The sequence below is a fragment of the Cheilinus undulatus genome, linkage group 11, assembly GCF_018320785.1.
Source record: "Cheilinus undulatus linkage group 11, ASM1832078v1, whole genome shotgun sequence".
In the NCBI taxonomy this organism is placed as follows: Eukaryota; Metazoa; Chordata; class Actinopteri; order Labriformes; family Labridae; genus Cheilinus; species Cheilinus undulatus.
The window spans coordinates 40,872,979-40,885,437 of NC_054875.1; the positions used below are offsets into that span (position 1 = coordinate 40,872,979).

At 38.7% G+C, this 12,459-nt stretch overlaps 1 protein-coding gene across 1 annotated transcript in view; it reads left to right on the forward strand.

Moving 5' to 3' along the window:
* plxna2 (plexin A2) overlaps window positions 1–12,459 on the forward strand; it is a 360,814-nt gene that overhangs the window by 212,227 nt on the left and 136,128 nt on the right. The window contains exon 7 of the mRNA XM_041799400.1: window positions 3,872–4,025. Coding sequence (XP_041655334.1) covers window positions 3,872–4,025 — 154 coding nt within the window. The remainder of the gene's footprint in view (window positions 1–3,871; window positions 4,026–12,459) is intronic.

Below are 12,459 nucleotides of genomic sequence, written 5' to 3' on the forward strand. Positions count from 1 at the left end.
CACAGGCGTTTTTCAGACAGCATGTCAACAGTTTGTACTCTGGCGACAGGGTCATCTCACAACACCAGAATTCCTCAGGGGCCGGCGGCGATCTCCATGACAACACTCTCTCGCCTCTTCTTCATGTGAGCAGAAGCTGAAGTAGAAATCAACCAAATCCCCTTCATTACAAATCTGTCACCAATTAGGCTGCAAAACATCCTCAAACACCATCAACGGAGACGGAAAAGAGCAAAGGCGTCACACTCTGGGACGAGCTTACTTTCTGCTGCTGCTGCAAAATTTGAGTGTTTGTGTGTATGCAAGCCTTGACAGAGCGATAAGAGCTAATTAATGTGAGAGGTAACTCAGGGAATTCTTTATTGAACAAAAGACATTGATTGCTGTGATCGCTGTAATCAAGGATCTCACCTCAGAGTGGTGCAAAACAAACACGGTGAGAGTAAAACGGAGACGAGAGGTCCTCAGCTGCAACAAAAAACAATATTAAATATCCTCGGAATGGGTACAGGAGTACAGCAGCTAACGATGGAGGCCGTGTATTCAGCTGCAGAAACAGTCAGCATCTCTGGAAAAGTCGTACAGTTAAGCTGCTCAGCTGCCTCGCCTGTCCCAGTAGCCCCGCGGTGTTTAGTGAGAGGCAGATAAAACAAAGAGAAACTTCAAACGGTATGGCCCAAAAACAACAGCTAATGGAACAAGGCTGTGAAATGCCATGGTGATAATTATCCAGGCAGCCTCTCTTGGCTGAAGAGCCCGATCACACACACACACCCAGTGCGTGCAGAATACATTTATTTATAGGCAGAGCAGCTGAACGCTCCAGCCCCGGTGTCACCGCTCTCCAGAGGATGACTTCAAACGCCTCTGTGAGCATCTGCATGTGCGCTACATCACCACGTGTGAGTGGTGTTTTTTTATATTTCTACTTCTGTTTCATGTAACTATGTGTCCTTGTGAGAGAAAAAGTAAAAGCACACAAAAATAGAATCAACAAAGTTATCATTTCCTTTTCCTTTTTCTCTTCAGGCTGCTTAGTTATGAACACTGACTGAATCAGAATATCAGCTCCCACCTCAAATATGAGTCCCTCCAAATTCAAAGAGAAGATTAAGATCTAATCACAGCCTTATTTTTCTTATTATGGTGCTGATAACATTTTTAAGAAGCAGCAGCGCTTCTTGGCAAAGTGGATGGACAGATTTGCCAGCAGCAGTGTTCTTTTTACATTCTGTTTGGAGCTTATTACACCGCTGCCTTCAAGCTGTTATGTTTTAACATTTTCCTATCATATCATCTACACTGAAAATTGAAGTTCTCAAGCCATTAGGGATAAGAAATGGGGAATAATTCTCCAGTTACTTTGCTATAGAGCACCAATGCTTAGGCTTCGAACAATCGCCAATCTTGAATGCACTTCTAATCAAGCTTTTGCACATCTTCAGTGTGCATATGATCAACAATCAAAACAGCATTTAGGGTGTAAAAGTTTGAATGTAAAATTGAAAAATGAAGCCAATAGAGAAGTAAAAAAAAAGGCAGTTCCATGAGCCTCCTAATGCTGGCAGCAAAAGTCCCAGGGTTTAGGTTATGCTGTTGGTTATGTGGAGGAAATGAACAAATAACAGTCCATTTTTTCCTGTCTCTTCTGTCACTGATTTGCTTCCTTTATCCCTCTGTAAACTTTCCTGTCTGCACTGCCCTCCTGCCTGTTTCCATGTTCACTTGCAAACCTGGTTTGAGGTTTTGATTGGCTGAGTAGTGCCGATATTGTAAAGTCAATATTAGCTGTGCCATTCAACCCTCTGAGACCAGCGATTCCATATATAACAAGAAGAGTTGAATAGCTTTTTAACCATAAATCATATTTTTTTTTTCCTCTTGCAGCCTGCCATTATGCCATTCTAATGACGCCATCCATGCCTGCGTAGCCCTTACAGATTTTTTTCCATCAAGCCTGGAACTTGGGTGACTTTCCAGGGTCTTTAAAGATTAAATCACCACCAGTAACTCTTACATTGAACGTCTTTTTTAAATCCATTTTCGATTATTTCTACCACAAGCAGCTAATGCTATCCCCCATAGTGTTTTGTCTCATGGGCTAAGACAACCAATGGCAGACTGTTCCGTCATCGCATCATGCTTTGCCAAACTGCGAATGTCCTTACTCTTAGATCATAGTGGAGATGGCCTGAATAGCTCTTAATGGAGAGAAAGAGAGACAGAGAGCCTGTGATGTGACCCTCCGTGTCACTACAGACAGGAACAACTTTGAATAATGGGTCAAATTCAGCCAATTCAAAAAGTGCAAGGACTTTTTGGTAAATATGTGAATATTTTGTAGATTTTTTTTATTGAATGATTGTTTTCCTTTCACTTTATCATCCCCTAGAGATGGGAGAACAAGTTTGTGTAAAAAACAAAAGCCTTAGTCATTATTGTTAATGGTGTGTCACACAAAATATTTTGAGTTTTGACTTCTGTTAACTTTCAGTTTGGTTAGGCAGTAGGCATATTCTTAGAGCCCAGGTTGTCCTGGGGAGAAAAAGGTAGAGCTAGACCGTGCAGTGTTGATGTTTTACAAGCTTTTTAAGACAACAAGTCCAGGCGAGACAAAACAGATAAAAAATGGCTTAGAGTCCAGAGGGTTGAAATAGAATACCATTAAAAAAGCAATAAAAACTTTTCTTTTTTAATGGAACTAGCATGTTGACTTTGATAATACCAATAAATGAAATTGCCGTTAAAGTGGGCTGACCCTTATTTGCTCACATGGGCCTGGTCCCTGGTCTTACTGTATACTGGACCCATCCACTAGTTGACCACCAGTGTTGATTTTCAAATTTACAGTACAACCTCTGTCAATAAAAGATCGTTTTTTACCAGGCTTAACAAAAGTTAGTTTGAGGCACCTTTTCCAATATGACAATCGCCACTGATAAACTTCAAAACCAATGGATAATGCTACTTTACTAATAGTGTCCATATTAATATTCAGTCTGTGGAAACTTCCTGTTAAAATGAAGGAGTTGGGATTTAACACCATGCCTCAACCCTCTAATGCCAATTGTATCATATTTGATACCCACTTTTGTGAGACTTATATCTAATCAACCTGATCAATATTTTCCTCAATAACAATTATTTAAAAAATGAACTAAATGTAATAGAAAAAAGTGAAATTTTGTGGCAAATGTTAAATTTTTGGATCTCAGTGGAAGGTTAAATAAACATCTCAGTTCCAAAAAATTAGAATAGTCTGGCTTTTATTTGAGGCTTTAAAGGGTTAGAGCTGTATTCAGTATATGTTTTTAAGCAGTAGGTACAAAAACAAGCCTGACTTCTTTTTTTATGAGAAAACTAAACTTATGGAGATAGTCTTTGTCCTTTTTGTGGATAAAGTTGATGTCTTGAATACGAATGCCTGTGCTCATAATGCTTATATGCAGCACACCATGTACCATGGTGCAGTGTGACTCATTAAACCTGAAGATTTTGCACCCACTGCTTTTGTTGTATAATCAAAAGTGAATTGGTCTGATAATAATACATGTGATTCAGACATTGGTGTCTTTTTTATTTAGATAAACAAGACAAAGATATCTCAATCAATAGAAAACACAATCATACTTTGTTGACTTGACTGTCTTGTCTGTGCATTAATTCTGATTCTGGTCATAGTTTTTATTGAGATCCACGATGAAAATAGGGTTTTTAGTTTTTTTTAAAGCTTGATAAATACATACAAATGATTCAGTTGTGGCCCAATCTGTAAAGCAGCACATCACACATTGCTTAGACTAATTAACTTACTATACTTTCTTGTAACCATGTGTTTAAAACTTTGTCTCATGCCTTGTTCTTCGTACAGCTGCTGGTGAGGGTGAGCCATGTTCCAGACCTTTCTGCAGGCATCACCTGCTCCTTTGGCAACCTGACAGAGGTGGAAGGTCAAGTCAATGGCAACCAGATCCTGTGCGTGTCTCCTGCTGCCAAGGATGTCCCTCTCATCCCCACAGACCAAGGTACAGGCAACAATCAGACTCAAATGCTCCAAACTCCAGGGAAGTGTGATAAATAGTTTGTTTCTAGAAGAGAGAATTTTCTGTGTAGTCCACACGCAGTTCTCTGATCTGATTTTGGCAATAAGATGAAAACACAGTCTCGCTACGATCCTCATTCAAGCTTCTCTGTTTGTTATTTATGTTGCATTGGGCTCATCATCTGCACACACTCCAAAACATCTTTATTGATTCAACACTCCCAAGTTGAAGCAGGCCCTGTCTGCATAACAAGCTCCTGCTGATCCAGGATCAGTCTTTTGGCTGTGAAGTGTGCTACACACAAGGCCAGGCCCCATTAGAGCTGATGGAGGATCAGATCGAGGTCCCTCAGCCTGTGGCTGAGCTGCAGATCACCACGTTACTGACCTTAGATAGGGCTAATAGGCAGCGGCCTGTCATGCAGTTCAATCAGCCTGGGGACGATGGGGAGGCTGATGTGGTGGATTAGAGTCTTATCAAAGCCAAGGCAGTCTGTTGTTTGTTCCTGAGTGATACCTGATAAATACACATTGGAAAAACACTTAATTAAAGCTGTGAGCAGTGCTAAATAGATCCTCACTCACCTGACTTTCACTGCCTGAAAGGAGGGAATTGTCACTTTCTGAATCCACTGTATGGCACCATAGAACACAAAACATGGTGTGAATATGCATTATCTTGCTGTAAACAAAGTGTTGATAATGCTGTGTAAATTTGAACATTAATTCTGCTTCCTATCATTCCATGTTACCATGACTATGAATGGATATTTGCGTGTACTTATGATGTCCTTACACTTAAAGATAAATAAAATGGCAGACTTCCTCTTGAATTTTTTCTAAATCTCAAAGACACTTTAATCTTTACATGAGATATCATAAGATATTATTTATTTTTTTCCCACAAGGGGAAATTTGCCTTGGGTAGTAGTGCACTTTGCACAGCTCAAGCATACACTGGCATGTAAATCCAAAAGAAGAAACTCTACACAATAACATCTTCAAAGTATAGATAAAAGGCCAAAGATATGGTGTAATAAAAAGTTCATAAGGTCCTGAAAGATCTTCAAGAATTAATGCAATAAATACTAGAATTCAAGCATTCCATCCATGGTTATGTCAATTTATGTCAGTTTAAGACGGATTACATTAATTGGTGCAGTGTGCTTATAAGGTGAGGCTTTTTACCACAGAGAGCTTTCTTACAGTATTTGAGTACAGGAAATAGATCTATTATTGCAAATGTGCACATGACTTGAGTCATTTTACCACAGTGAGCTGTCGTACACCATTTGAATACAGTAATTAAATTATTGTAAATTTGCATATGAAGTGATGCATTCTACCACAGAGAGCTTTCTTACAGTATTTGAACACAGTGAATAGATTAATTGGTTTAAATGTGCATATGAAGTGATGCATTTTACCACAGTGAGCTGTCCTACAGTATTTGAGTATTGTGGATTGATTAATTAGTGTGAATGCACATATGACATGGCACATTTTATCGCAGTGAGCTTTCTTACAGCATTTCAGTACCGTGAATAGAATAGTTAGTGCAATTGCACATATGACGAGGTATTTTACAGCAGTGAGCTTTCTTACAATATTTGAGTTACAGTTAATAGAATGACTAATGCAAATGTGCAAATATGGGGAGGCGTTTTACGGCAGTGAGCTTTCTTATAAAAATTTGAGTTACAGTTAATAGAATGACTAATGCAAATGTGCAAATATGGTGAGGCGTTTTACCGCAGTGACCTGTCTTACAACATTTAAGTACAGTGAATAGAATAATTAGTGCAATTGCACATATGACGAGGTATTTTACAGCAGTGAGCTTTCTTACAAAATTTGAGTTACAGTTAATAGAATGACTAATGCAAATGTGCAAATATGGTGAGGCATTTTACTGCAGTGAGCTTTCTTATAGCATTTAGTATGGTAAATTAAGTAAATAGTGCAAAAGCACATATAAAATGAGGCATTTTACCACAGTGACCTGTCTTACAACATTTAAGTACAGTGAATAGAATTATTAGTGCAAATAAACATATTATGCAAGGTATTTTACCGCAGTGACCTTTCTTAAATTGTTTGAGGACAGTAAATAGATTGATCAGTGCAAATGTGCATATGAGTTGAGGCATTTTACAGCAGTGAGCTGTCTTACAGCATTTGAGTCACAGTTTATAGATTTAGTAGTGCAAATATGCTCATGATATGTGCCATTTTACCACGGTGAGCTTTCCTACAGTATTACAGTATTAAAAAAAATGATCATCTCGGTACGAAAACATTTATTCTCACCGTTAACTTACTGTCATAAATCATAGATACATGCCTACAGCTTGTGACATAACAAAAGGCTTGAAAAGCCAACATATATTTTGGGAAGTTATGAATATTCTAACCACTGATAGACCTTCCAGCCTTATAGATTCTCATTCTTTATCAGCTGCAGCTACCCTTCTCCAAGATGGCATCCATGTAGTTGCAACTCAAAGACCTGGAATTGGCATCTGCTTGCATACAGTATCTAAGTTGACATGATACATATGGTGACCAAACTTCAACAACTTTCTCTGGTGGACTTTTTGGTTGGAACAATTTTAAGGGGGTGTTATGGAACAGGTTCCACTCCTATACAGTAAATCAGCTATTCAAATGTGTGCCAATAATTGTTGATTTTTAAGTTTGTGTCACAAAAATATGATACAAATGGAAAGACAAAATCACAAAACATAATCTCTTGCATTCCTAAAGAGTGCTTATATTGAGTTGATGCCTAAACCTCCATTATAAAAAGATGGCATTAGCTTCAAACTAAATTTCAGGGGAGGTCACAAAAGCCAATCAGACATTTGAGCTTGTTTTAGAAACAAGTCTAGAGTTTCTAACATTCATAGTTTAAGTGATTTAAACACTCCTGGAACAACTTTAAGGTCCCAGGATAAGCATATGCTAATCACCTCTAATATCCTATTCATAGAAATGTGCTGACCTTTCCTTGCATTCCTGCAGCATGTTTCAGTAAATAGACCTCAGCAGATCTGGCATTTCCTTATTTGCAGACACATATATCATTATGAATACTAACACCTGTTGTTTGACAGTAAATACCTGTTGTTTGCTAACCAAGATGGCTGCAGGGTGTGGAAACCAAACATCCTGAATAATATATAATGTGTGGAAATCAGTGTGTGTTTTGGAGGTTTGGTAATCCTCCTCCCTGTGAGTAAATGACAGGCCTGTTTGCCCATAGCTCCCATGGGGACTTCTGCATCAGACGCTAATATGAATGTTCTCCCCTAGGTAAATGTCAGCCAATCCCCCCATAAGCTCTCCCTCTATCCATCTAGCTGTCCATCCATCCATCTTGCCATTCCCCCCTTCCTCCACCTCCTTTGACCACCTTTTTCTACTCTTTTCTCCCCACTCCCGGCTGTTTCACCTCCACATCCAATCCCCTTAGGCCTCTTTCTCCTGACCTCCTCACCATCATCCTCCATCTTCTGTCCCTAAGCGAGCATTTCTATCTGTTGCACATCAACATCGATCGTGCAGTGGCAATGACCTGAGGAAAAGGAGGGAGTGCAGGAAATGAGATTAAAAGTGCAGAAAATAAGGGAAAATTAAAGAAAGAGCGGAAGGATGTTGACGATGTTGAGCTGGAAATTAAACAAATCATTTGGCAGCGTTCTCTGCAAAGGAAGACGAGAATCCTTGAGTAGGTTTAGCTCAGTCTGACTCTGTTTGCCGGATCCTGTGAGACGAATGTGTAACAGTAGAAGTCAACGATGAGCCTAGCTTGCTTGCTAAACAGACTCGTGTGAAACAGAGCCTGATTCCCAACAGGTGCTGCGGAGAGAACGGGGCATGGAGGGTCATTCAAGCCTCCTACACACTGAATGTCATCTGAAATTCAGGCTGTTCTGCACATACACACTCAGAAATACACACACATATTTATGGAGTCTGTATCCTCGTAGGAAGAGATAAAAGGATGATTTTTAAAAAGAACAGAAGCGCAGCCAAATCTCTGTTCAGCAAGACGCAGGAAAACTAAATTTGATCAGACTAAATGGCTGCATGGCATTCAGATCCTGATATCTTTGTGTACACATACATTATGATGCCATGTTTCTTTAGATTTGGCTTGCATATGTACAAAACATACAAGAGATCAAACATATTTCATATGTTCATAAATTTTTCATATGTTTTCCAATTTGTATGCCAAAATACGCAGCTCGTAAAATCTAACAAGAGCAAGATTTCATGATGTCTTTTTAAAATTTCTAACATCTTTCCTCAGTATACATCCCCTTATTCCTGCCTTTAATAGCTTGTTTATACTTCTGCACTGTGATTGGCTGACATCCATAGTGTCAAAGTTTCTGCTGGGAACACCTCTCATCCATTGTCCCATTTAAGCTGTCCATGATATTCATGCCTCACGACATTTTGCCTTCAGTATGAATGTCACAGAGGCATAATGAGGGGTCGAAACTCCATGGCATCAGGGATTTAACAGTGATTTTATTACTCAAGTTCTTTCTAATTATTATAAAAAACACATTTATTGTGAAGCAGTGGCCTCAGATTTTAGTTCTGATCAAAATAACAAGAGATCAAACTGTCCCTCAGGCTGCCTTAACTGTATGCATGTAAAGAAACCATCAACACAGAGCAGCATAGTTTGAATGCAACAATCCAAACCTGATCCAGTTATAGCCATCAACGCCCCCATGGACCAAACATGCTATGCTGACAAAATAGCTTGCATCAACATACGACTTCATCTAGAGTTTAGTCCACAAGTCTGTAGAAAGTCTGTCAGATCTGCTGCTGTCTTCATACACCTGTCACCTGTTCCAATTCGTAGCTGCTGTTAGCAGTGAAGGTGGCTTTTACACACGTGGACACATTGGTTGGTACCCTTCCATTAATATTCTGAGGTCTAAGAATATTTCCTCAATTTTTATATTGTTTCTTTAAATTCACTTTGCAAAAAAACACGATTCCCAAATGCTTTATATCAAAATTTTCATGTCAATCTCAGCTTTATTCATACTGAGTCCCATTTCAGCCGAAATGCTTGAAATCTGATCTTTGAAAGTGTTTTAGTCTCTTGTGAAAACACACCCTCACTCATGTGGATGAACTGTTTTGGTGCTTGAAACAGGTTTACAAAAATCTAAGCCTCACAAAAGTTGTGAAACATGAATAAAGAAATAAGTAAGTGCAGAAAAAAATGTCTAAAATGAATTTTTCTTATATCATTTTTTGAGCCCATATATTGTGTCATTCTATTTTCACCAAATGTCTCAAATATGAGATACATAAGGCTGAATAATGACCTCAGCTTTGCTTCACCATCATCGGAGATCAACAGGTCTTTTTCTCTCCTCTCGCTCTAGTCTCTTGCCTTTCCTGTGAAAACTGTGATAGGGAGGGTCTAGGGGATTCCAGAGTGTTAATCTGTTGGCAACGTTCACAGACAAAGGATTCAACCAATTATACACACAAGTTAATGGACAAAGGGCGCACATTAAGAGGTGACGACATGTGCTCGTTGCCCTTTTACTGGCCTTGGAACTCTGGATGTAAATCAAGTGGGATGGCAAGTGAAGATGGAAGTGAAAGATGAGATTCTCCTGTTCACGGAAGTTTTTGACCGCATTTCTACAACGTAAAAAGATAAAGATGTGAGCGAAAATGCAGCAGTGCCATGCACTGACCTCAGAGGGTTAAATAAAGAAAAACCCACAATGGCTGCATGGCTGTTTGGATATGAGGAGCCCCTGTTGTTATTTACATAACATGCTCTCCTGTGCTTCTGCAACACTGTAATGCACCGTAAAATGACACCAATAAAGCACTGGGGTAACTTGGACCATGTAAAGACCTCACAAGAGGCTTATGTCTTATGAAACAGACCATGTTAAATGATTTTTGGAGACCTAACAGTGGTCTTTTCCTATACATTACAAGAAGTCTTGGAAGAAGAAGAAATCTCATACAATACTTATCAAATCCATCAGCTGTTATTCAGTGAGTTGCAGTTCGCTGTATTGAAGGAGTCATGGCTATCTTTGGCTCTCTACCACTCTGCCTTTTAAAAGGCATTACAACAGTGATTTCCATTGTCAGTGAGGTTTAAACACTACAGAAATTTGAAACTTTTGGCCTGTGAACTATTGATTCAGTAACACACAGAGCTTTAACAAACAGAAACATTCTTTCCAGTATTTTTTACACCCCTGGCATTAGAGCTTTCAAGCTCGTGTGAGGAGATTTATCTACTTATCAAACTGAAATTGTTATGAATGACTCTATATGACCTAGAAAAAGCAAACAAGACCATCAGCAACCAGACTGACTCTTTAGTGGGTATTATTTTTTTTTATGTGTGAAATGTTGCCGCAGGGAAGGTGTCAAACACCCTTTTTTACTTCTTGTAAAAAACTGCATTCCTAATAAGTGATACTTTAGTCTATTACAGGAAAACAGGGTGAGATTTTCTGGTGTAGAAACAGTATTTACAAATTTAAAGTACTAAATCAGCAAATAGATAAGAGGTATAACTTTCACACAGAGGTCGCTTAATTCAACACAAACCAGAAGCTCCTCACAAGACATTTAAGCTAATCATGTTTTGCTATTTTGTCTTTTTGCAACCATGTACTTGACAAGTTTGAAGAAAAAAACACATTTATGTTGAACTCTCCATACCTGAGATAAGGAGGGCTGGAGGCGTTATGTTTTTGTATTGCCTGGCTGTACATAGGTACCATTTCTATAAATGCATTACCGAAAGAAAACAGTGAACTCTGAGCAAATGTTCATTCTGACTCAAGAATAAACTGATTGAATTTTGGAGATACTGAGTCAAGAACAAGGTCATCCCAACTCATGTTGATCCCATGCTTGAGGAATTGAAATCTCATGAATGCTTCAAGGGATTTTTGTCCACTTTGGCGTCAAGGTTCTTGTGTTCTTCTCTTGTTTTGAAAGTGAAACCTCAGGAAAACAGTGATTTTCTTCAACATTTTATGAATGTCCACCCTGATTAAGGATTAGCTGATTACGTTTTGGAGATTGTAGGTCAAAGATCACATTTCCACTCTGACTTAAGGTTAATCTGGTTCGACTTTGAGGTTTGTTTGTCAAAGACAAGGTCATTGTTTCTCTGCTTGTGAACAAGAATGCTTTAAGAGATTTTTTTGAGCTTCATACAAATGTCCACTCCAACATCAAGGATGAACTGGTTAGATTATGGAGGTACTGTATTGAATTTCAAGGTTCTAAGGCCTTGTGTACTTCGCTTGCTTATGACTGCAATTTGTCAAGAACGGTTTGAAGTTTTCCTCAAACTTTTATAGACATCAAACCTGACCCAGAGATTCACAGAGTACATTTTGGAGGTAGTAGGTCAGACGTCCAGGGCAGTACCTAAAAAATATGTTGACAGATTTTTGTCAAACTTGGTAAATTCAAGAAAAAACTGTTGATTTTGGAGGCAGAACGTCAGATTTCTAGAGCCTTGGACCTCATGTCTTCCCATGCTTGTGAAAACAACATCTCAAGAATAGGCTAAAGGATTTTCTTAAAACGTTGTACAAATGTCCCATCTGAGTCAAGGTTAAATTGAATGGATTATGAAGGTTGATGGTCAAAAACAAGGTTGCTGGTTCTTTTGTTGATACTCTGCTTGTGAAAGTGAAATTGCAAGAATGCTTTGAGGGATTTTTCTTGAACTTTACAATAATGTCCTCGCTGATTCAAGGATGAAATGATACAGTTTTGGAGGTTGTAGGTCAGAGGTTTAGGGCCTTGGGTCTCATGTCTTCCTGTCCTTGTGAAAACGATACCTGTTAGTTTGAGTTTTCCATGAAAGGTATGCATGGAATCAAGTAACACAGCTAAAATTGTATTTGCCTAAGTTGGCAGCAAGCCAGGAATAATGAGATGGCCTTGTAAGGATTGACACATGTATGGATGGTTTCCAGTGACTATTGTCAAGAGTATAAAATAATGTTCTTGTCTATATACTATGTCTTTCTTCTGTCAAAGACCCAGTTGTGCAGTAAAAGCTACAGATCTCTGAACCAGTGTGTCTCCGTGACGTTTATGATTCTTCTATTTCCTCCATAACAATATCACAAGATCAGTATGAGGGATTTTTGAAGGTTGCTGCTTGAAAATGAGGGCCATTAACCCTTCTATTTATCTCATTTGTGAATGTCATATTTCAGGAATTCTTTGAGGGATTTTCTTGCTACTTTGAGCAAATGTCAACTCTGACTCAAGGATGGACTATTTGAATTTTTGAGGCCTTTAGTCAAAAGCCAAGGACTTTGAACCTCATGATGTTCTGTGCTTGAAAAAGCAATATCTCAAGAATGATTTGA